General features: G+C 39.0%; 1 protein-coding gene across 3 annotated transcripts; it reads left to right on the forward strand.

Annotated features, from left to right (window-relative positions):
- Positions 1–12: 12 nt before the first annotated feature.
- Positions 13–24,558, forward strand: ATG3 (autophagy related 3). Of its 3 annotated transcripts, none has more exons than XM_087757611.1 (12): positions 13–193; positions 3,289–3,330; positions 6,615–6,664; positions 7,925–7,995; positions 9,776–9,883; positions 11,999–12,048; positions 14,034–14,115; positions 14,638–14,672; positions 15,446–15,601; positions 16,273–16,400; positions 22,563–22,606; positions 23,836–24,125. In XM_087757611.1, exons 1-12 carry the CDS (start codon positions 122–124, stop codon positions 23,886–23,888), a joined length of 891 nt encoding a protein of 296 aa, XP_087613737.1. In that variant the 5' UTR covers positions 13–121; the 3' UTR covers positions 23,889–24,125. The 3 variants fall into 3 exon arrangements, with proteins under 3 accessions (XP_087613737.1, XP_087613736.1, XP_087613738.1); XM_087757610.1 differs by lacking the exon at positions 23,836–24,125 and adding an exon at positions 24,280–24,558 and having other exon boundaries at positions 14–193; positions 22,563–22,631; XM_087757612.1 differs by lacking the exon at positions 23,836–24,125 and adding an exon at positions 24,239–24,279 and having other exon boundaries at positions 14–193.
- The last annotated feature ends 198 nt before the right edge of the window (positions 24,559–24,756 follow it).

The raw sequence follows: 24,756 nt of genomic DNA on the forward strand, positions 1-24,756 counted from the left end.
GGGAACGGGGGGAGGTCGTCACGTGACTGGCGGGGGGAGGCGGTGCTGGCGGGGCGGCCGCCGCCGCGGAGCTCGTTGGCCGAGGGAGGCGGCTGTCCTCCCGGCGGGGCCCGCCGGCGGTATGCAGAACGTCATCAACACGGTGAAGGGGAAGGCCCTGGAGGTGGCCGAGTACCTCACCCCCGTCCTCAAGGTGCCGGGGCGGGGCGGGCTGAAGTGAGGGGAGGCGCGCGCTCCCGATGGCAGTTGGAGCCGTTAAGGGTTGGGGGGGGGGAGGGGGACGCCCCCGGCCTCTTGGCGGCGGGGCGGCCGCGGAGCCGTGAGCCCCCGGGGTGGCGATGGAGCGGCCTCGGCTTTTCCCCCTCTCCCCCATGGTGTCGCCCGCAGTGCGGCCGCTGGCGGCTCCTTATGGCCGCTGCCGCCTGCGCGGGCATTTCCCTGCCGCCGCCCCGGTGGGGTGTGAGGGGCGCCCGGCCGCCCCGGGAGCAGCTCCGCCTTCTCGGAAGCCGCTCGGCGGCTGCGGCGTCGCCCGGGCCCGAGGGGCTCTGGCGTTGCGGCGGCTTTACGCGGCCGGCGGAGGGTCTCGGAGGGCGCCGTGCTCCCTCACGCCGCAGGGGGAGGTTGCGCTGGGGCAGCCTTGCGGCGGCAAAGGCCTCGTCCCACATCCCGCACCGCGGCATAGGGATGGAGGGAAGCCGAGTTGGAGCTCATGTCCTCTCCGGGGCGGGAGCGTTCCCCTGGGAGGTGCAGGCCTTCGAAGATCAGGTGTTACTGGTCCTACCGCTCGAGCAGTAACTTATTTGTTGCTGTTTTCTATTAAAGTGGCTAAGCTTTAACTGATTGTGTGACCAGGAATGGAAATCCAAAGGTGCTCGTGTATTGATAGGCTTAAGCCTGGTTTCAGGTAATGCGTTGCAATGGTTATTTTGGGTAAGAGTGCAACTTCTTCAGTTGACATAAAATAAAACCTAGTCACATCTTCATTACGTGAGCAGGTATAAACTTTTGTAGCATGGCTGATTTCTGTGTCAGCATTACCACATTAATACAAGCCTCTGTGCGCTAAAGTAACTGCACATAGTAGGAATGGGCTGTTTCGTTCTTGAGAGTGAATTGTAACAGTCTGCTTGTAAAGGTGGGCAGCACATCTGTTATAATTCCTGTTATTGCTTATTTAGGGAGAAACGAATTGTAAGTGTTTTTCTGCAGTTGTTAGACTACATCCCGTCTTCTGCCTCCTATTTACAAATACTTTTTTATGTAAAACCCAACTTTGTGTGTGAATGCTTAACTTGTCAGCAGTTCTTTCCCTACTGATTTTCACATTTTTCCTTGTTTTTGAAAAAACACTTCTACTGTTATTGTTTATGACAGCAACCTCTCTGCCTGTGTTTTTGTGGTGTGACCTTCTATATGCCTTGTACTCTGCAGCTTAGATCTTTGGGCAGAAGGCAGTGATACTTAATTATTAATTGGACTTGTCCCTCTGTGGTATATAGTATGCTCTTGCCTGGACAGTAGACCTTTCTAGAGTTGCCCACCAACGTGACATATATGGGCTGCGGTGAAGTGCCTTGCTTACCATAGTACAGTTGCTGTTGCACAGGTGGTGTAATAGTGGAGGAATTCTTGTGCCCAGATGTACTATAGGGAGGAGGCAGGAGTAGAACCTCCCACAAATGGGAGGTGATAATATTGTGTGTGTGTTTATGTTCCCTTTACAAGGGGTTGAAATAAATACTCCAACTTGGTAACTTTGGAAAGAAACTAGGCCTGTGTCTCTCACTAACTTACATACCACAGAACGTACAGAGATGAAAAGGTGAACTATTTACCCTCCGGGAACAGAGGATGGATATTTTACGTGTTTTCCTTGCGTAATTCCATAAACGCAAGTTCATGCATGTTGCCTACTGCTTCTAGTTCATTTTGAGGTTAAATAGGAAGTTGTCTCCGCTCTGGTGTAGCATAATGTGTTATTGAAAATTCTCAGTTTTACAGCAATCCAAATTGCTAAATTAGGGTTCTTTGAGTTTCTTTGATTTCTGTTAACTAGCATGTAGCGATGTTATTGTGTTTGTACAACTGCTGTTTTGCTTATCTTAATCTTGTTCTTAAATGTCTCCTCTTTAGAAATGAGGGAGAAAGGAAGCAATCAGTATTGTATGAAACAGGCGTGCTCATTGCCTTTTACAGGGCACAGGTGATAGCATGCACCAGGGTGAAGCATCAAGAATAGCCAAGTTAAGCAGTGGCTGGTTTTCTTTAATGATTTCCTAATGACTGAATAAAGTGAAGTTGTAGCCAAAAGGGAGGTACTTTCCAGTTCCTGCTTTTAGTCTTGATAGAAAAAAATCATGAGTTCTTCAGGGCAGGAAGTTATTCAGTAATTGATGATGCAAAAACTTGAAAAGTGAGCTATGCCATGGTTGAAATTGTATTGTTTTTCAAAACCCAATTTATAGGTAGCTCTAATGCTGGGGAATAGTAGGTTTCCTTGGTGCTTGAGGCTTTTCTGAAGAAAAAAACAGAAACAGAAGTCTGAAACAAAATACACTTACTCTAGGTTTGAATACGCTAGAAGTGTTGTATCCTTAAACTTCATAGATGTTGTCTTTAATGCAAAAGTACTTCATTTCGCCATGCAGAACTAAATCATGTTGCTGCTTTCCATCTATTCTCTCCTCCATAAAAAAAAAAAGTGACAATTTGAGAAAAATAAAAACCATTTCCATGGGGTGCATAATGAAGGCACAGAAATGGGTACAAAAAAAAGTTAATAACTAAGTCTTTCTACATAACTTTTCCTACCACAGAGAAAAGTTGCTTTGGTGATTCATTTCATGACCTTTCATAACTGCAAAGCCTCATACTGATGCATTGCACTGCTGTTCAGTGCCTAGAACAGTCCCAAAGTCCTGACTGTGAGAATCACTGATTCCAACTGGTTTTCTGTCTCTTACTGGCAAATGTAATCCTGGGTGCCGGGGATCTTTTCTTCATTATTGATATAATTGGCTGTAGCAAACCAATTACTTTGTGTATGTGACCTTTTTTCATAAAACCCTGTATTCTGCCACAAGTAATTTTGTTGGGCCTTATGTTATAGGATATGGAAGTAAGCTGCATATCAGCCCTGGCAGAGGTTGCCTCCAAGCTGATTCACAGATCTCTGCGGACAGAGCTAGTTCCAAGACAAAAGCAGAGCAGACACTTTTCTTTACCAGTAAAGTGGGGTACTTTGATTTGTCAGCAGAGCTCAAAATTTCTAAACTTTCTTTATTGCAGGAGTCCAAGTTTAAAGAAACTGGAGTAATTACACCTGAAGAAGTAAGTATTTAGAAACATCGAAATATATTTTGAAAGTAATGGTAGATTTTACTCAAAATGACTATGTTCATCTCAAACAGTTCATGTCTTTGCCAACTAATTATTGCTTCTTGAAACAATTTTCACAAAGTGGAAGTTCTAAATGGCCTTTTTACTCCACAGATGAAGTAGATCAACAGCAGAATTCCTCTTGACGCTTGACATCTGAATGTGGGATGCTTTTTTCCTGTATCACGTTATGAAAGGCTTGTGAGGAGGCTCATGCTGGGTCAACAGCTCTGTTTGTCCTCGGAGTTAAGGACTAAAGCAGGAATATATTGATTTCAATAGTCTTTCCCATAAGCAACTCAAAGGGAAACTTGTATCTTGGGAACAGTCCTTGCTTTAATCACTTGTAGTTCCTTCCAAGGCTCTGGCTAAATCGTTACACATGCTTGTCCACACCAAGTGTCCAATGATTTCTGCTCCCCACCCCAGCTTCTCTGTAGGCCGCTCCAGGCTGGTTTTATTTCGGATTGCTGCCAAGCAGTTGTTTTTTAAGGAGTCTTCTGCAAAGAGAAACAAGCAGGATTTTTTTCTAGAATAGTAAAAACACTGATGATGCAGTGCTACCTTGACTTCCCCATTCTGCTTTTTCTCATATTAAAGTGCTGCTGTTCTGAAAACACATTGTCTTTACAGAAGTATAAGAAAACGATGTTAAGACTGTTAGGTACAATGAAAGAAAAATGAGACAGAATACACAAATGTGAAGATGAGATGGAAGAAGATAGAACAAATTGTGACTGATGCAGGTAGATAATGTGGACGGAAGTATTTTTCCTGGCATTAGTACCTAGCATTTTTCTGCTACATTGCATGGCAAGCGAGCACTTGTGCTTTCTGTGATCCAGAAGATTACCGCTCAGAAAAACAGGCTTAGCAACATGGTGTTCTGCTGTTCTGATAACTATACATATGTGTGTGTATATATTAATGTTTATATATTATATATTACATAATATCTTTATAATCTGTCATATATATAAAATAAATATAACTGTTTACAGAGAACGTCTAGATAAATGTTCTACTAATGCTTAAACCCTTCATCTGTGGGAGAAAACTTCGCAGTAGTACTGAAAGTAAAGATACTTCCTATAGAACGTAGCAAGAACCACACTATGTTATGTTAAGCAGTTTGCAACATTTAAACACCAGTAAGAGAATGCAGATGGTATGTATTCTCTGTATAAAGTCAGATGCCGATAGGATGAATAAATTGGATCCTTCAAAGCAGTAGTCAAGGGAAGCACTTATACAGCAAGATTAATTTTTTGTTAAATTTAGATGAGACTGGAGCATAGATCTGTTGATTGTCCCTTTGACAGTCTTTCCTTTTCCCTGATGATTTTGGTCTTTATATAGTAATGATTGCTAAAGAAGAATTGAAGTCATCTATAATGATGCTAAGATGTTATCTTTGAATAAGTTTGGATTTCCTGGGTAATGAATCTCAATTTAACTGTATTTTAGTCTGAGACATTGACTATTTTATAGACTTTGTGGAGTTCCTGTGGCTTGCCTCTGAAGATGAATCAGTTAGCGATAAGGCTAAAGGTGATTCATTAATGAAACTCAATACCCACTCCCTCTTTTCATACATCTGTGTATTTGATTTAATTTCAACAAATTCTTGCCTGTCATGAGTTCTTACTAGTCAATACTCCAGAAAGAGAACACCTGTTTTAATTGTATATATAAGCACAGGCAAATCTTAAAAATCATTCTTTCCAGGTGTAGAAATAAGATTTTGTCCTAAAATTGATCTCTTGCCACCTTTGCAATATTGATTCAGGTATGAGATAGCATTAGTGCTTGAGAAATAGAAAGTGAAACCAGCTAGGTCATTTTGCTGCTTAAGCTGAAGAAAATGGAAATGAAATTTCAAGTATTGTTTTAGGGTTTTGCATCTTTTAGACCCACAAAGAACGCTTTAATTTTTTTTCATCTTTAATAATATATTGTAACATTGGTGCCACAAACAGCGTTCCAGTTCCTTGAACAGAGAATTTTAAATAATTCTGGAGTTTCATGTGTTGTTTAATATTATGTAAAGGCTAATGAGTTTTAGAACTTTCATGTGTATTGGGAGGGATTGCTGTTTTCTTTAAAGTGAAGATTTCATTTTTGCTAGAGACTTTTTTTTGAAAATGGGTGAAAGAAAGCACTTTTGCAGAGATTAAATCTGTTAATCCATATGCAGTGCGTGTTGCGGTGTTTTCCACTACGCTGATATGCCTTGCTTTGGAGGACGTGGTGAGAAAATGGCTGACACACTGCAAGGCTGTTGTGTCACTCTACAAGAGCTTCTGGTCACTTTGGAAGTATGCTGTTATGAACTGGCATTTTAAGGCAAGAAAGCAACTGTAGCAATAGGTGTGCACCTCATTTTCAAAAGTAACTGGTGCAAAGACCACGCAAATCGCTGTTCTTAAGTGCAGGCTTGCCTTCCTCAATTTACGTGTACACAAAATAAGCCCAGTGCGTTAGACTTTGCTGGGTGAATTTTGAGTTCATACACAAGTCTAGCATGAGTTTTCCAATGTCACTTTGAAATAGTGATTTTTATGAAAGCCTTTATCTGTGATACTAAGAACAAGTAGAGTGAAGACTTTTAAAAGGTATTTTTTCAGAACAAGTTATACGTGTTTTTTTTATTGTACTAAGTACTTGGTCATCCATGTTCAGTTAACATCAGTGGTGAGCTATCATAGTGATCATCATTACTTAAAATGTATACTGTTTATTCCTCTGTTGCAGTTGTCTCGCTGACATCAATGAATTGATGTCAGTCTCACTTTTCTTCTTGCTGCAAAATTTTTTTGAACATGGAAAGAGAAATAATTTTTTTACTTTAAGCTCTTCATTGTCTTTGTGAAACTTTCAGGAGCAGCAAATAAAAACAGTTCCTTTTTCTCACGAAGTAAACAATGTTACTGGGTCTAGGAAACTTTTTTTGCTTGTTTCAAGTCTGGTAGGTAATACCACAGCTTTTGAAACTTTATCTGAATTTGCTATTATGCTTAGTATGCATTTCCTTCGGGTGAAGTCAATTTAGTCTTTGAGTTTTCATGGTTAGCTGAGAAATGGAATTAAAAGAAAGTATCAAACTGATATAAACAGTAATTAGTTAAATAGTTAATCTATCAAAGGAATGTGCAACTGAAATATTATTATTGACAAAAATTTGAGATTGTTTTCTTATGCTATATTTAACTTTAGTTTTTTTCCTGCCTTAACAGTTTGTCGCAGCTGGAGATCACTTAGTTCACCACTGCCCTACTTGGCAATGGTAAGTAAAAATCAGAAGAATTCTAGGAAGCTAGCATCCCTATCTGTGCTTTGATGTGTTTTCATTGGATGCAACTGTACAGTTGTTTCATTTCAGAATAGTACATGGACTTTTGCAGTAGAACTTCTGCTGTTTTTATGATGAAGCAATCTTTAAGTCAGGTGGGACTTACTTATTGTTCTGTGTAGCAGTAGTTGAGATGAGGATTTGTTTTGGGATTATGTTGTTTTGTTTTCCTAAGGCTGTAGAGGAAATAAGCTGGTACATACTGTGAATGCTTTCAGTGCTTAGCTACAGCAGCAGTTTGTCGTCCCTGAGCTTGTCTTAGTATTGGTGATTGAAAAAGCAAAGGCCATGTCCAACTTGAATTGCTAAGAAGTAGTTGTAATCAGGGTATTTTAGACAAGCATTGGTTAATTACATTTGTTCAAGTTGGCCCACATCAGATCACTTTGTGCAGTGCTTGCCCTCGGAAATCCCTTCTCTTTCATGTACAGTAAGGCTGCAAATAATGTGCTCCCTTGTGTTTTACTGGCATCTAGCATTATAAAGCTAATCGGTTAGTGTTTAGATGGGCAGTTTCTGTGCAGTTGGTATCATCAAGATTCTTGGCTCTATACTGGGCCATGAAGAGCTGAAGGAGGAATTATTATGCTTGAATCATTGTTTCTTGCCTTTTTACTGCCTCCTTCAGAGAAAACAAGATGTTGAGTCTGGTCTGTGTGTCAGTTTGAAACAGGCTATTTAAAATGTTAGACTCTTTCTCCAAACCAAAAACCGGTGAAGGTAAAAGCAAATGCTTGAGTAATGTGAGTTCAGCAAAGATTACTTGAGCTCTGGTGACTATGGGCAGTTTTTGCATTTCTAGAGGTCTATTTCTTGCTTTTTCTGAAGTTGCTTTCTAGAAACATTTGGGACTGTGTTGTTGCCAATCCTAGAAAATTTCATATAGACTAGATAGTTCTGTCAACCCAACTTTGCTTGGCCATCTCAAAGTGAAATTAGTTTTTGAAGCAGAAACTAAACAAAATAGTTTTTATCTATAGTTTAGATATACCGCCATGGTTTAGGAGTGGCCAACCTTTTTGACCCCATACCTATATCAAAGTCTTTGTATAGGCAAAAGTAAAGTCATAGGAAACAAATTCTGAGAATAGGTCGAGAGTATAAAATATTCCTGATTTAAATTGAAAATAGAAGGGTTCTCTTGTTTGCAGATCATCAAATTCTCAACCTTTTATGGTGCGCTTCATTTTACAGGGCTTCAGGAGAAGAACTAAAAGTCAAGGCTTATCTGCCAACAGACAAACAGTTTTTGGTAACTAAAAATGGTAAGGCTGATGTTTAAATATAAGTATTCTTAGGATTGATAGCATGGTTGACTGTGCTATCAACTCTACTGATTGTCTGGATTGACAGGGGAAGGAAATACCTTGCACGTTGAATACTTTGGCTTTGCAATATTAAAAAAGGTTTTCCTGCACATCTAAAATCTTTTCCTTTGACCAGTCTTTAGTAGAGCTTTATAGAAGTAATGCAGCTTGCCTTTCTGAAGTAGAAATGAAGCTTAAACATTATAAACTTCCTTTTCTGCCTTTACTTTCTCCTGTTCTTCAGCTCATATTCAGTGTCTAAAAGGAAAACATGTTTATTTTCCTCTTTCTTTTGGAAAACTTGGGCTACTGGAGTGTTCCCAAAATGTCTTTCATGGTGACACTGACGCTTCTAGTTCGGATATGTGATTCATGTCACTATCTGTTTCAATAACTATACTATACAAGAAAATTTTAAATCAAATTTTGATCAGGTTCACAGTTGTGTATATATAATACTTGTGGTGACTATCTTTTTAGTGGATAAGAAAGCTAACATCTTGGAACAACCATGGGGAAATAATTTTCTCAAGAGATCTTGTATGAAAATGTGTCAAACATAATGTCATTAGGTAAACCTTCAGTGCTAAGAACAGCCTGAGGAGATTTTTACCTGGATTGTATTTTGTGCTTTGATTTCACTTGCTGGCTTTTGGAGTCTTGCAGTGCACCATCCTGGAAAAATACTTATGGTAGTGTTGGACAGACTTTCCTAAGATGGTCTTGATGGCTGGATGGCCACGTGATCTACTTTGTTTGTCTTTTCCTCCCGCTTCCAGGATCCCACATTGCTCTGACCCTTCTAGATGGCATTTCAAGATAATGTGTTTCCTGCCGATGGTGACACATTGGCCTACCACCTGAGTAAAAGTTGTGGGCTATGGGTGAGGCCGGGAGCCATCCTACAGACCTCATTTTGGAAGTCTTTGGAGGACTTCTCTTCACTGTGACTTTCACGCCCCTCTTCTCCTGTTCTGAAAGGTCTAAGAGCAATTTACAGATTCTGCACTTCATGCAGCAGTTGTTTCTCCACACTAGTAGAAAAGGAGCATTTGTTACGTAGTCCTTGTTTATGGTATTAGAAAATGTCTGTTTTGCCTTAATCAGATCTGCATTCTTTCTTTGACTATTTTCTGAAAATTTTCTATAAATCTGTCCTTGAATGGCTCTGTAATGCACATGACTGAAGTTATTCTAAACAACGCATTAATTCTAACCTCTTCTAAACTTCTAGATGTTAATTTATAATTAAACATACCTAATATATCGCATAAACAGCTGATGCAAACTTTTTGCAGAATTCTAAAGACAAATAAGTCCAGTAAACTGATGCTAATCCAGGCAAAGTTGTACTTAGACTAAAAGTTGTTTAGCATTGTGAAGAAAACTAATAGGTTGTCTCCAGTTGTTAGCAAATGGATAGGCAGTCTGAGACAGGAGAAGTTAATTATTTTCTAATCCTTAAGAGTTTGTGTGAAAATGCTCTAATGGGTAACAGAAGGATGAACTTTTAAGGCCACTGCAAGTATTGTGCTGTAAATGAAATAAAATATCTGGTACAGCACATCAACTTTTTTTAAGTTCATGCTTTTACATTTGAAATTTAGCTCTAGGATTCCTTAAATAAGGATATATGAGAGGCTACCACATTTCAGAAGGCCTTGTAGGATAACTTTTTGCTACAGTCTGGTTTTGTATAGGAATGGCTGCATTCATTTTGTTTTGCAATTTTTTGCAGTGCCGTGCTACAAAAGATGTAAGCAGATGGAGTACTCAGATGAGCAGGAAGCAATTATAGAAGAAGATGATGGTGATGGGGGATGGGTAGACACCTTTCACAATGCAGGTATTCAGACTTGCTTCAGACTTTGCGTTTGGTAATCTAAAAGATTTTCAGTTTCCACTCTTAAAAAGTAAAATCTTTCTTATATATAGATGGCTGTGTACTAGTATCTAATCTGGAAGAAATAAGTTATGTTGCCAGCTACCCACTTGATTGGTATATGACTGCTCAGGTGTTTAACTGTATGCCTGTATATGCCTGAAAGAGGCTACTTTTTAGAGGTATTGGCAATAAATTATTTCAGTGTTCTCTTCTTAAAGTTCTAGGAAGTTATTTGAAAAAAGGAGCTGTATAGTGACTCATTCCTTAGTAAGGAGATCCTGTGAAGAGAATGCTGGTTTAAATTATTTGTTAGAAGAATATGCAAATTTCTCTCTTTTTCTTTTTCAGTAAAATTGCATGTGAAGCATGTTGAGATCTTTATCTTAATTATGACCTCAACTAACTTAATTTCAGTATTTCCCATTCTGTTGAATTGTTGGATTGAGCTAAAAGGGGGAATCATTAGAAACTAGCTGTTACCTTGGTATCTGAGGTCAATGCGGGGAAGGTGGGGAGGCACTAAAAAGAAAGAAAATATTGTTACATTGTATATATTTTGGGGGAAAAAATTGTTATATTGTATATATTTTGAAAAAATATTGTTATATTGTATATAATGTCACAGAGATGAGTGTGGGAGATGATCCTTTTTTATACCAAGTCCTTAGATGAGCTTGCGTTTATAAAGAAGTCTAAAAATTATTGCTATTATCTATTTCATTAGCTTTTCTAGCACAGCCTCTTATAAATCCTTTTGTTCTTTTTCTAATTGGCAGTTTTATAAGTTTTAGTCTGTTTTTTCATGCTCTACCATGAGTTAATAAAATTCTGTCTTTCAATGATGTTTTCTCTACCATTTCCAAACCTAGAAAGTACTTCACTCAGTTTTTACTTTCTTTGGTATAAATTTTTTGCTGTAATTTGGAAGAAGTTCTCTAAATAGTTCAGCCAGGCTGGGGAGAAAAAAAGTGGGAGAAGATGCCTTTTGCTTCTGTAGATGTACATTTTTAATCACTGACAATTCTTAAATGTATTGCAGTTCATAATTGAACACCCCACACCAAAGAAATAGTTTGACATAGCTTTGTCATATCCTTGAATTAAGGATGCGTTCTCCATCACTGTTGTGGATAGACTCCTCTGCCAAGTTTTTCTTTTTAGGATTGATTGGTTTGGGCCGCATGCTGTGGTAGCACAACTGTAAGACTCTGACTAGGCCTGGCCAGGTCTTCAAACACTGTCAAAGGAGATAAAAAAAATCTGTTTCCACCCATCCATATAGATGTCCTGTATAACACCACTTTTTATGGTAGGAAAAAAAAAAACGTATATGATCACACAGCCACTAGAAATGCATTGTTTCCAAGCAGCATTCAACTAGCATTCCTTTTCTTTAAACAGTTCTTTCTGCTGAACAGTTACTTGATTCCAGGTGCCTTCTCCATAATGATGTAACTTACTTTCAGCTGAAGAGTTAATTAGATAAATTTACTGTGTCAAAGCAGAATCTTGTCACGTATCCCAAAGAGTACCGAGTGAGAGCTGCAGTAAAACTAGAAAGCTGATAGGGAGGAACATTAAGAGTTGATACTACTAAGATTTGGGATGGTTTTTACCCTTACTTTCTTTCAGCTAAAAGCATTGTGTTCTGCTACGTTATTGCTTTGTCATGAATAGCTGGCTTTCAAGATGCTCAGAAATATTCATAAATGCATGCCTTGCTCATGAAGTTGAGTTCCATTATTGTGACATGAATGCCTATCCTGAACTCACATTTATGCAAAAATTCCTTAAACTACGAATCCAAATTACTTTGCAGTGTTCCATCAACAAAATTTGTATGACGTGCAAGAGCTGTGCTGTTGTGCTCCATGTTACTGGTATGGTTTGTTTATGGATGTCCAGCACCAAGCATGCTACCAATACCAAATAAACAGCCCTTCACATATCGAAATTGTTGAGATGTAACTTGGAAAGATCATATGCTGTTTTCTGAAATCTTTGCAACCTCTTTCTATACTATTCTGTAACAAAGAAACAAGCTTTTTTAACGCAAACTTTGTGTTCAATTAACAGGTATAGTGGGTGCAACAGAAGCAGTTAAGGAGATCACACTAGACAGTAAGGTACTTGTTTCTGAATTTTCCTCTTGCTTTATTACAGGACCTAAAGGTAATAGAAGTCTTACCTGCAGTAATGTAATACTGCCTGTGAAAGATTGTAATATACTTTGTCACTAGGTGTGTTGCAGATGTACCTTCAGAGCCCATGATATTAGCCTAAGGATGTGCATCTCCTTATTACTGTGTATTTACTGAGGCAGTGCTCTTTTTGGAATGTCTTTTGCCAGTGTGCTCTTGTGCCAGGCTTCTACAAACTGAAAATGAAATTCTGTTAACAGTGATATCACACCTTTGTGTCTCAAGAAACTAATGGTTGGAGAGCTAGTGTAAAGAAATTCTTATATGCAAAAATAATGTAGGGATGTAAAGTATTTCTTCGTAATCTTTAGCTACTGCAAGCTGAGTTTTAACAGATTTGGTCCTGTTTGACAGGCTTGTGCTCTCAGGTTTAGAAGTACTAAAACTGTTTAAATGTATATGTCTTACAAAGTCATCAGTTTTTGCACGTTTCCAAAAAGTCACTCTGCAGCAGGAGCCAAATCTGAAACTTAAGTCCTCAGGAAACTGAGAACAGTTGGAAGTACTTGAAATGGAAATGTATTAGTTAACATGTTTAAGAAATGTGGAGAAAGAGACACGAAATATTTTTAAAGATTAGTTGATTGTTAAAGTGGAGTTCTGTGTGTGTGCTATGAGTTTGTTAAACCATCCAAGCACAAAGCTTTGGATTCTAAAAATTAGGGGGAAAGAGAATGGGCTGCCGTGTGCTACTGCACAATTGTAAACAGCTCAAAATGCTGTTGATATGATGAACTGTGAAATACATGTATTTCAAGTGAGACTGTGCTGAACATAGTAAAAATACTGCTTTTTCACCAGTCAGTAACATAAGGGTGGAGGAAACACTCTAAGGAATACCTAAAGGTGATCACTATTTCTGTGAAACACAATACTTGCAGAATGTTGTTGTGATTCATAACTGCTGTTGTGTGTTATGAATTTGATTTCACTTCTAATATGTTGTATGTAGAAAAACTCACTTGTTGTACAGTACTTAATTTCTTGGATCACAGGTCCAGTCCAGAATGACAACTCTTTTTCTGCTAATGTTCTGTTTGCCAAAGCACTTTACAACTTAGTTTCTTACTGGTTTTGGTGTGGCTTGGTTTTTTTAATGAGGAAACCAGCCACCTGATGCTTACAATTAGAGCAGCTTCTAGTTGTAATTATTATTTGGAGAGTTCTCCTAAAGTCTTCATGAAACCTGCATAAATAGAGACCTCCCTCTTCTGAATTTCACTGGGGATGCCTGTTGGGTTCAAATGCTATGCATAGGCTCACCATGCTCAAAAGAAAAAGTTGGCTGAGGGCTTGTGCCATGTTCCTTTCTGTTGGACTGTACTTCCTCAGACAATGATATCAAAATGTGATATCTTTTGGGACTCTCTTGTGTTTTAAAAACAATTATGGAACTGGACGATGCTCTTAGTCATATGATTTAGTTTTGGGTAGTCCTGCGAGGAGCAGGGAGTTGGACTTGATCATCCTCATGGGTCCCTTCCAACTTATTCTATGATAACTGCTGCACAGTTGGCTGTGGGTTAGGACATACAAAATCTTAACCTACGTGTTTAGTCATAGCTGTTTAGTCATTGCCTTTCATTTGAGATAGGTGGGTTTTTAAAAAGAAATTATGGGCTGTTTAACACCATGTTTATTCTTCTTTGTTTAGGAATTAAATCCTTCCAGATTACAAAGTCAAAGGGGAACTTTTTAGTGGATTTTTAATGTCATACTAGGACTTTTGAAACTAAGTTAGGTTAATAAGCAAATATTTGTGTTCAGTATAGTCCTTCTTAATGTTGCAGAAATTATTTTTCTGGTTTGCTGTATGTATTGACTGGACTTATACCTTAAAGTTGCTGGGGCTGTTAGGCTGTGTAGATGCAGCAGTCTTTAAAGCAGTGTTTTCAACTTAACTTCTAAAGGATAATATAAAAATACCAGAACGTTCAGCACCTTGTGAAGATGATGATGAGGAAGATGAAGGAGAAGCTGCAGACATGGAAGGTATTTCCTTAAATTGGGTTGGACATCCTTTATTTCAGGCCTGTAACTAAAGCAATACACTTTAAGAAAACACTACTCTTTCTTTTCATGGAATGCATGCTGAAAAATTCAGCAGGCATATGCTCTTTATCGTCTTCTGTATGTTCTTATTGATGCATGTTTACTCTAACTTGTGTGCTGAAACCTGCATAAATGTTAGTGACCGGGAAATTAATTTGAGGAGCAGAACAGATCCAAGCAAGTATAAATTAGGGATTTAGCACAGCTTCCTTCCTGCTTCGTACCTACACTTAAACTCAATCTGTGTACTTAAAACGACTTAAGGATTGCTCATCATGTGCTTGCTGTAGTTGTGGTCAAATTTGTATTAAAAAAGGTATAGTCTGGTTTGGGGATTGGGAAGTCTACCTGAATAAAACGTCTTTAGATACATGTAGATTGTTTTAAAGGAGTTGTTTATGAATGAGAAATATGATGACTAGCTAAAAGCTGAACACAGAATTTTATGGGTCTTCTTTTCAGAGTATGAAGAAAGCGGGCTATTGGAGACAGATGATGTGAGTGAACAGTTCTCTATCTTGTCTGTTACAATGCTTATCACCAATATGAGCACAAGGAAAGTAAAAATAACGATAACAAATGGCTGAGATAACAAGCTTGTTATGATCAGTGGGATTACTGAGCCTGGTTTCCTATGGATTTGTCTCCTGCCAACCTACTGCAGTAACCTTAACTCTTAGGTCCTCAAAGATTTTGATCACAGTAATTTTGCTTTTTTTGCTGATCCTTTTCACTCTGCTTACACATAGTGCTGTATTTACAAGAGGTAAAAAAAATGCAGTGGTTGTTCTCAGGGTTTACATGTGGATGATGAGTGGCTTATAGGTTCAATAGATTACACCGATGCACCAGACTGTCCTGAGAGAAAACAGGGGATGCCATTATTCGTGGTACTCTGCTAAGGTCTTCATGAACCTGCATAAACTGAGACCTCTGCCTTCTGAATTTCATTGGAATTGTCTGTTGGGTTCAAAAGTTATTGGTGAAAGAAGTCGGGGAAATGTGACAATGTAGTTGCGTGCTTCCTTAAGAAATCGGACCTTTTTTAAAAAATAAAAACCCCACCAAAAATAAAACCAAAACCACTTGGTGGGAGAGAAACTGATACTCCTAATTTAAAGATAAAAACAAAACCCAAAAGCCTACGTTTTTTTAATGCTCACTTAAGAACAGTAATTTCAGTTTTACAGCTTTATGTAACTACTTAGGATGGGAGAGGAGGGAACCCAAACAAGACTATACTAATGTTGTCATTTTTACCTTGAACCAGGCAACGCTTGACACAAGACAGATTGTAGAAGCTAACAAAGCTAAAGTTGATGTTGGAGGGGAAGATGCTATTCTACAGACTAGAACTTATGACCTCTACATCACTTATGACAAATATTACCAAACTCCAAGGCTCTGGCTATTTGGATATGATGAGGTATAGCTATGTTGGTTTTGTTTCCCACTTCTGTGAAATCAGACTCACAGTGCCAAACAGCAAGTCTGTTTTGTTGTTTATTCACAGTAGAAATTTAAAGGAAAAAATGGTGAGAAAACCATTATACAGTCAGGGTTGCAGACAGGATTTATGGTACTTGCAGGAAGTAGGAACAATTTCACTGAAAATTGTACTCTGTAACAAAGCATATTTGGAGGGAAGGAAATCAGGCTCTGTCATTTGACTTTCTGTTAGCTCTGTAGAGCTAGTAGTAACTCCAGTAAACTTAGTCAAGTAAGCAGGTATGTGTTTTCATGATCTTCAGAGGGAGAGGATTAGATAAATCACTCTTCCCTTTAATGACTAAGTTTCTTGAGTTAAAGTTGTTTAGGGCTTATGGCTCAAATACCTAGATAGGAATCTAGGTGGTTCTCAAATATATTGGCTTTACCATTCACCTGGTATATTAAAAAGAAAAATTTGTGCAGTACTATTTCTACACCGTATGGATTTTAACACGCTGTTCTTTCAGTGTACCTTCAGAACTGTTGTATATTAGATGCTTATAATTTATGGTGAATATCTGTTAATGATAATAGAATTGCTGAGAAGGAGCAAAACATTCTTTGTTAGTAATGCTTTTGTTCTCGTGTTCCTTTTTCCCCATATAGCAACGGCAGCCTTTAACAGTAGAGCATATGTATGAAGATATTAGTCAAGATCATGTCAAGAAAACAGTGACCATTGAAAACCATCCTCATCTTCCTCCACCTCCCATGTGCTCAGTTCATCCATGCAGGTAAGTCTTTTTCTTTTTCCTGGTCTGATTCAGCATGCAGGCACAAGGTACTTCTCTAGTCTTGTTAAGGATTCGGTTCAGGTTTTCTGGACACATTTCCACAGTTGGCTGCAACAGTGGTCTGTCAGCTTCTGAGGCAGTATGAAAGGAAGGTACCAGCGATTCTGAAGTCATTCCAGTGCTCACAGCCACAAGTGTATTCTGCAATTAGAGCTGTCTTCTCTCTGCTCAACTTGCTTTTCCTCCACTTTCCTATGGACTCCAGAAGATGGCAGACTACTAGAACTCTATAGAAGAAAGTTCTCCTATACTTTCATTTGCTGCTTTTTTTGAGAGGGTAAAAGTATAATGTATACTTTGGGAGCAGAAGAAGCTATTTGAATATGAAATAACTCTTTCTTATTTTGTAATACCTACCTTCCACTCCCCCAGAAGTCCTTGAAATTCTACACTGATAAATAGAGGTCCTCTAATTGCCACATTGAAATATTTGTTGAATACAAGTGCAAAACACACCTGCATTTTTAGGGTCTTTTCTGTTGCATTTTCCACATTTCTCACCCAAGACATAGGGACATAGGGAGTCTGTAGTTTGACTAGCTGCACAGATATTTTTTTCTAGGTCTTTGAAATGTGCCTTTCATCTTAGATGTAGGCCCTAATATCCTTTTAGGTGTCTTAGTGATACAGAGCCAATATCTTAAACAGTGTAACTCCTCAGCTTCTTGATAGTATGAAGTTCTTAGAGATATGAGTTTAGGCTTCTATCTCATTTTAAAAGAGAGACACCCTTTGTAGTCTTGCATATGTTTGTTTTTTAAAAAAAAAAAAAAAGTCCGGGTTGCCTCTTTGAATCTTGTAATTTCTTTTGACTTAAAGAAACGCTTCTGGGATCCATGTCACTAGCTGAGGTGTCGAATAATCAGTTTGTTGTTGACAAACTTGTGGTAGTTTTTACAGAGGCAAAACATTCATGTTTCTGGTTTAGGAATTATTTGATCATAAGATTAGTCTTGGGAAGGGTATATACACCATTCTTCAGAGGGAGCAAGGGAGCTTTGTACCAAGCAGTTTATGGCTACTTTTGATCTTCTTATGAGGATGTATATTCACGGGGTTTGTAAATCTTTATCTTGTGTTTCTTCTAGTTCATAGTTCTTTAACTACTGCTTTACAACAGTCTTTGCTTTCACCAAGCTGTCAGGCTTATATGTGGACAATATTGAGCAGAGAAGCCATTGTACAACTGGGAAATAGCTTTTTCCCTGGTTTAGCTGTTTTGTAGACAATTTTAAAGTGGTAAAGTTTATTGTTGGTCTTTAAATCCTCAGATGTAGGTTTACACTAAAACAATAGAGCTGAGAAAACATCAGTCTCAGTGCTCAAGAGTAGTACAGGAAGCAGAACTTAGAAATCTGTTAGGAAAAGAATAGAACTGTGCACGTTTTCACTTCTTCCTCTGAAGCCAGTGAAGTGCCAGGGCCTTTGTTATGTAATCCACATCTACACTCAAAGAAATGGTTTGCATCATGGCACTTGGTTCCAGTTAGTCTTTTAAGCATGAAAGAGATAATTGATATCACAGTGAGACAGGTTCGTTGGTAGTCTTAAATGTGGAGGAAACAGTCTAGTCCTTCTCAAAAAGCAATCTGGTTGACCAGCAACTGCTTAACATCAGAAAGGTTTGAAAAGATCATCTTGAGGCTAACAGAAAGAAGAAAGTGAAGGAAGAGGCTAACAGTGTATCTAAAATGGAGGTTTTAAGTATGTTCTCTTACTCTCCGAGGTGAGCTATTCTATTTTCTTAAATTAGTAGGGTTAACAGCTAACAAGGTCTGGGCTTCTGAGGTGAAAAATAATAGCTGAAAATGTTGTTTTGTTCTTAATTCAGCTAGGAGGTACCAGTGTTTAGCTAGTTCTGCTGCTGTTGCTTCCCTGCACGTTACAGGAATTGTGTAATGTAGGGTATTTGCTGGTCCTAAACTTATTTGGCTGTTTCTTCTGATGTATATATGCCTATGTCATGCGTCAGAGAAAGGAAAGAAATGGCAGTTGGGTGCTGCTGTCAGCTGCTTGAGATTGCTTCTATTTTGAGTAGTTAGTTGAAACTGTTCGTCTTGCAGCTCTGCTATAAGTTGTACTTCTTGTCAGCATTTTTGTGGCACTGGGAGGAACATAGTCAACTTCCTCGTTAATTGCTGCAAACTGGTTTAATCACAATTCTCAACTTTTTTATGTGGGTGCTATGAAGGGACTATCAAACTAGTTAACTACTAAACACATTTACAATTAGATCAGAATTACTTGCACTAATTCCAAGGGTTTATTTTTCTCTATTTCAGAATAAATGGTGACAGGCTTCTGAACTCTTTTTCTTTCTTATGTACTCTAAATATCTGCAGGGAAGTGACTAGAGGCAACTGCAAGGATCAGTGAATTGCAGACCTTAAGGTTAACTGACTATTGCGAATTCTGAATGTTTCTTCTAATGATGACGTTTGTGGGTTTTTCCACACCTGTCTTATTGTGTGTGAGCAGTTACAGACAGTGAATCAAATTCATGGGTGATTTTTTTTTTTCTTGAAAGTACACTGTCCTAAAGTCTTGCATTTTACCCTCTGTTATGGAAGCTTATAGTTGTTGTCCACTACACTGAAAGCCCTGTGGATGGCCTTTTATCTCTATGAACTGCAAGGGGCAGGGGGGGAATGAATAATTTCTGGTGTTGGGCTTTTTTCCCCCCCATATGTCAGGAAGGCTTTTATTTTTTACTTGTACATTCTGATGATGTGTATTTCCCTTCCAGCTGATACTCAGACAATGTCAGTATGTCAGCTGTGGTGAGTTCAAATGTGAAGTTAATAAAAAGTATTTTGACTGACAGCTTTGGTCAATTGCAAAGCAGGAAAGGGGTTTTTCAGCTGGAAAGTGACATTCCTGATGAGAGCATAAAGGGTCATCTAATCAATCTAAGAAATCAGCTTCTTTTAACTTATTTTTAACCCCTTAATGTATGGCCTTAACTCTGTGTATCTCAATTTATTTTCAATAAGAGCAGCAGTATTTCTGACTTGGAATATGAATAGGAACTCATTTGTATTACTTGAACCACCTCAAGAGTTGGTTGATATACCAGAAAGTAAATTAGGTGATTTTAGTAGATGTTTTAAATGTCTGATCTATTTCATAGCTCAGGTGATGTACAAACAGGTCCGAGAACAAGCACTGGTGAGCATGTAGTGTATTTAGTCATCCTGAGTTAAGAGTTACTTCTTGGGGACTTTTATTCAGAAGTAAAAAAAAAAAAAAATAAAAAATTGAGATTTCTAGATAGCAGGGTGTTTTAGATGACATTTCTCTCAAAGTTAGCTTATTTCTTTCCATTGAGGGGGCATACATACTTCATATTTATACCTGAAAATTTTCTTATAGGAAGAAACTGAAAACAGGAAGCAAACTTTTGAAAGTTTATAAAGCACCTGCAAAGCTTTTCATGAGTGACTGTATGACAGTAAGCATGACCATTACTATGGCCATTATGGTATTCCAGATATCTAACTAGTCCTTAGAAAACAGAAAAGAACAAATGTTATTAAGATGCATGAAGTTGAGCCAGTATCCTGTTAACGACTTCTAATAGCTGTAGGGTGACCTGTATTCTGTGCCATAGTCTGCCGTTATGGATGAGGTCAAAGCTTAAGTTTTGACAGCGGCCAGGTTCCTATATAGAAGCAACTTGGCACATGATGCGGCATGTGTTCTGCAGGGGTATCAGGAGGATCCAGAATTGGAATCAGCTGTGAGGGTTAGCTGATTTGCAAAGACCAACACCACAGCAAATGACAAATGCTGACCTTTAATATTTCCCCAGACTTGCGTGTTCCTGTTTACAGTGTGTCTTGGTAACTTTGCAACAGCTTCCTTCCTTGTGTTTGCAGTCACTGGCAGTATGATTAACCTTGGAGGTAACTACTGAATTACTACTAAAGAGGGATCTGGACAGGCTGGATTGGTGGGCTGAGGCCAACTGTATGAGGTTTAATAAGGCAAAGTGCCGGGTCCTGCACTTGGGTCACAACAACCCCATGCAACGCTACAGGCTTGGGGAAGAGTGTCTGGAAAGCTGCCCAGCAGAAAAGGGCCTGGGGGTGTTGGTCAACAGCCATCTGAATAAGAGCCAGCAGGGTGCCCAGATGGCCAAGAAGGCCAAGAGCATCCTGGCTTGTATCAGGAATAGTGTGGCTAGCAGGACTGGGAAGCGATTGTCCCCCTGTACTTGGCACTGGTGAGGCCGCACCTCGAATCCTGTGTTCAGTTTTGGGCCCTTCACTACAAGAAGGACTTTGAGATGCTGGAGCGTGTCCAAAGAAGGGCAACGAAGTTGGTGAAGGGTCTAGAGCACAAGTCTTATGAGGAGTGGCCAAGGGAACTGGGGTTGTTTAGTCTGGAGAAAAGGAGGCTGAGGGGAGACCTTATCATTCTCTACAGCTACCTGAAAGGAGGTTGTAGCAAGGTGGGGGTCGGTCTCTTCTCCCAAGTAACAAGCAATAGGACAAGAGGAAATGGCCTCAAGCTGCGCTAGGAGAGGTTTAGGTTGGATATTAGGAAAAATTTCTTTACCAAAATGGTTGTCAGGCACTGGAACAGGCTGCCCAGGGCAGTGGTTGAGTCCCGATCCCTGGAGGTATTTAAAAGCTGTGTAGATGTGGTGCTTAGGGACGTGGCTTAGTGGCGGACTTGGCAGTGCTGGGTTAACAGTTGGACTTCATGATCTTAAAGGTCTTTTCCAACCTAAATGTTTCTATGGTTCTAAATGGCAGTTACTGGTCAGCTATTTAGATTTGCATAATGGTATCAAAGCATGGTCAGAAAGTTATGCAAACTCTGCTTAACACTGTTCCTTGTTCTCAGTAGGCACATAGGTTGTTTCAGGAGAAGTATTTTAAATTAGTGTTAACTAGCTTGCAGTGTTGTGTAGGTGGCTGTCCATAGCCCTATGTGACCTCACTGATAAAGATCGCCTACAGAATCATGAATTTGAAACAAAGGTGAAGTACAGATAAAAGTAAGATGAGTTATACAACCTGGGAGTTTGTGTTAAAAATATATAAATAAAACATATATTAACCATACAGTAGCTCTCCCCTCTGATTTTATGTTCTTCATCCCCAGGTTTTTGGGGTATAAGAACTATCCTGAACACAAGACCATTACTTCTGAATTGTAACTGGTCATGAAAAGATTTGAAGTCTTCATCACTGGAGATATTCAAAACCAGACCCGACAAGGTCCTGTGCAGTCTGTTCTGGTTTACTGCTCATTGAGCAAGGAGGGTTGGACTAGATGATGACCAGTTTCTTCCAACCTTAGCTATTCTGTGATTCCATGTTATATTCCCAGGATTACCTTTTTACACAAATGTGTTTGTGGTTCATAGTAGGTCTGGTATGTCACTGATGACTTAATGTCAAAACACAGTGACCTGAAGAAATGTTCGTCCTCCCCTGTAGTGCTTTACAATAACAGAGTCACAAGAGAGAAGCAGGTAGCTTAGAAACTGTTGATCTGCCACAGAACCCAAGTTACTGCTGTAGCCAGAGAAAGGTTCCATATCCTAAGTCAGTCTGAGAGCAAGTTTTGAACTTCTGCAGGGTTGGTTTAGCTTGCCTTTCCTAGGAAACTATGAATTGTGTAAGTGTTTGATACCTCATAAGCTCTACAAATTTAAGAGTGCAGCAAAGGCAGCTAAAAAAGTTGCAGCAATTTCTAGGCATCTTTTTCAGGGGTTGTCTGGGAACTTCTGGTGTCTTGCTGCTGGTGACCTTCTGGTGGCTTCTGTGGCATTTAGCAATTAACAATTACACTAGTGACATGCAATATGTATTGACTCTCATTATAGCAATCAGTCTACACTGTAGCACAGAACATCTTTCTCGTTCCTTGTGAATGTAGGGAGCTGGCAAATAATATTACATTCATCACTTAATATTAATTTTCTGTTATTGTTGAGACTTTTTTCCCGTAGCAAACTGAAAGCTTCCTCTTGCTGCTTCTGAAGCTAACAGTCCAAAACTATTTAATTTGCACAAAACCTAATATTATTGAGATGAAGGAGTTACTTTTTCCTTAAAATATTTTCACTGTTTCTGATCTGTTTTTCAGGCATGCAGAAGTGATGAAGAAAATAATCGAGACTGTTGCAGAAGGTGGGGGAGAACTTGGAGTTCACATGTATCCTTTTTTCATTACTATGTGGTATTCTTACAGATTTCTTGCAGCGTAAGGAGCTGTTACCTCAAGGTTCCTAAACTGGAATGCAATTGTGTGTGAAAGCAGTAAATAACTGTTTGTGGTAGCGCTTACTAGAGTTCTGGGATGAGCTCCTTTGTGCAAACAAACTCTGTTCATCAGTTGTTGGGGGGGGTGGGGAGGGTGGCAGGAGCAATGGGGAAAGTAGGTAGGATTGAAGAAGGGACGGGATTGAGCTTTTGTTTGTAGGTGTGTGAAGGAGGTAGCTGTGAGTATGAAACTGAGATCCCAGTGTGGGAGGATGAGGCTGGAGGTTCATAGACTCTGGCCGGAATGTAATCGCTCCTCTTGTTACAGCAGTTTCTGTATTAGAGCTGAATCTGAGATTCATTTCTGAAAGGTGTAGAGGTCCTATTATTCTCTGCTCTGCATGTGAGCAATATCTTGGTAAAACATTCAGCTGACAAAAAAGCAATGAAAAGTACTGAAACAGTTCTGAACATCAATATCAAATGCCTCACAATTAGAATTTTCTTTTAGCAAGGTAACTGATCTTACTTATGCTTTGTCATAATTCATGCTGTGCTTTCTGACTGAAGTAACCTCCATGTTAGAAGCAAGTGTATCCTTTCAAAATAGTGTTCTAACTGCTTTTGCTGCTGTAAGGCAAGCAAGGGGGGATTACTGAGCAGCTATAGGACCTGAATCAGTCACATTCTCGTTCACTGTATGAGTTGAGACTTGCTCAATTTGTGCAGCAAGCAACTGAAACTGAACTGGAAAATAACTTCTCTGGCAAGGTAGTTCAAGTCTTCTACTCTTCAATAGTTAGCTATCACTAAACAAATTGAGGGGTTCCCTCATTATCATATGGTTTGTGTTTGTCAAGAAATGGTCCATGAGCATGACATGCCAAAACAGTAGGTTTTACTTATATCCGTTACCAATGTAACTCTATTATCAGTTGAAAGTAGTGATTTATTTTAATATCTCAGATTGCTGTCTGCCTCAGTCACAGGTGGACAGACACTTAAGTTTATAATTATCCAATATACTCCAGGCTGCAGATTCAGGCCCAACATGCATTTCAAGTTGATATACACAAGGGAGACAAGGAGGGTCTTCTCTACAAAGGCAGACTTCTCAGCTTAGCAAAGCTAATCTCTCTGCTTTACCTCATCCACAGGAAGGAGCTCTTTCAAAGGATCATTCAGAACATTTCTGTTTATGAGCCACTGAAACGCTGAGGGAGGACCCTACTTTCCCTGCAACTACAGGAAGGTAGCTAGGGATTAGCCTTGCTAGGTGCAATTCACCTTGGCATTTGTTAATAACAAATATTAAATATGTAAATGGGATTGTAAATGTTTGTGTGGTGTTCATAATATTTATTGAAAATAACTCCTGGTTCCCTGTTTTAACTTAAAACAGGAAGGTCTGTATGTTTGGGCAAGCATCAGATGTCATTACCAGAGTTCTGCTGTATTAATTTCCCAGTCTCTAACTGGATAATTACTAGTGTTATTTTCCTATTAGCAAGAAATACTGTCGAGCAGACCATTGAATGTGACTTCTGCTTTGTTTTACAGGATTTCTAGCTATTGCGTGTTTTCCTTAACAAGAAACTCAGGTACCTTCTTATTTTCTTGAAATTTGTACAGGCGGTCATTCCAACGATAGAATATGACTACACGAGGCACTTTACGATGTAACTAAAATAAGAGATGTCCTCCTCTAATTATCAAATTTTTTTTTTAAATAACCCATCCATGTGACTTATACAACATCATACACAATTTCTGTAACTAACCTTTTATCAGGTTGATGCATTAAAATAAAATGTTCCATTACCAGCCTTTTTAATAAAAATCTTTGTGTGTAATATAAATAAATCACTTTCATTCCTATACAGACGCTGCACTAAGAGGTGGGATTTTTTCTCCATAATTACTTCAATTTCCTTTCAACAGAAGACTGTTTTTGTCTATATTGGAAGCTAAAATCTACTTTCCTAGTAGAAGCCTAATGCTTTTGGCTTCATTGCTGATTCCTGAAAATGTAATTTTCCCCACCCCACCCTCTGCCATTTAAATTCACTTGAAAGCTA

This window comes from Nipponia nippon, unplaced genomic scaffold, assembly GCF_047370975.1.
Source record: "Nipponia nippon isolate SJK-2023a ecotype South Korea unplaced genomic scaffold, ASM4737097v1 scaffold_2, whole genome shotgun sequence".
Lineage (NCBI taxonomy): Eukaryota > Metazoa > Chordata > Aves > Pelecaniformes > Threskiornithidae > Nipponia > Nipponia nippon.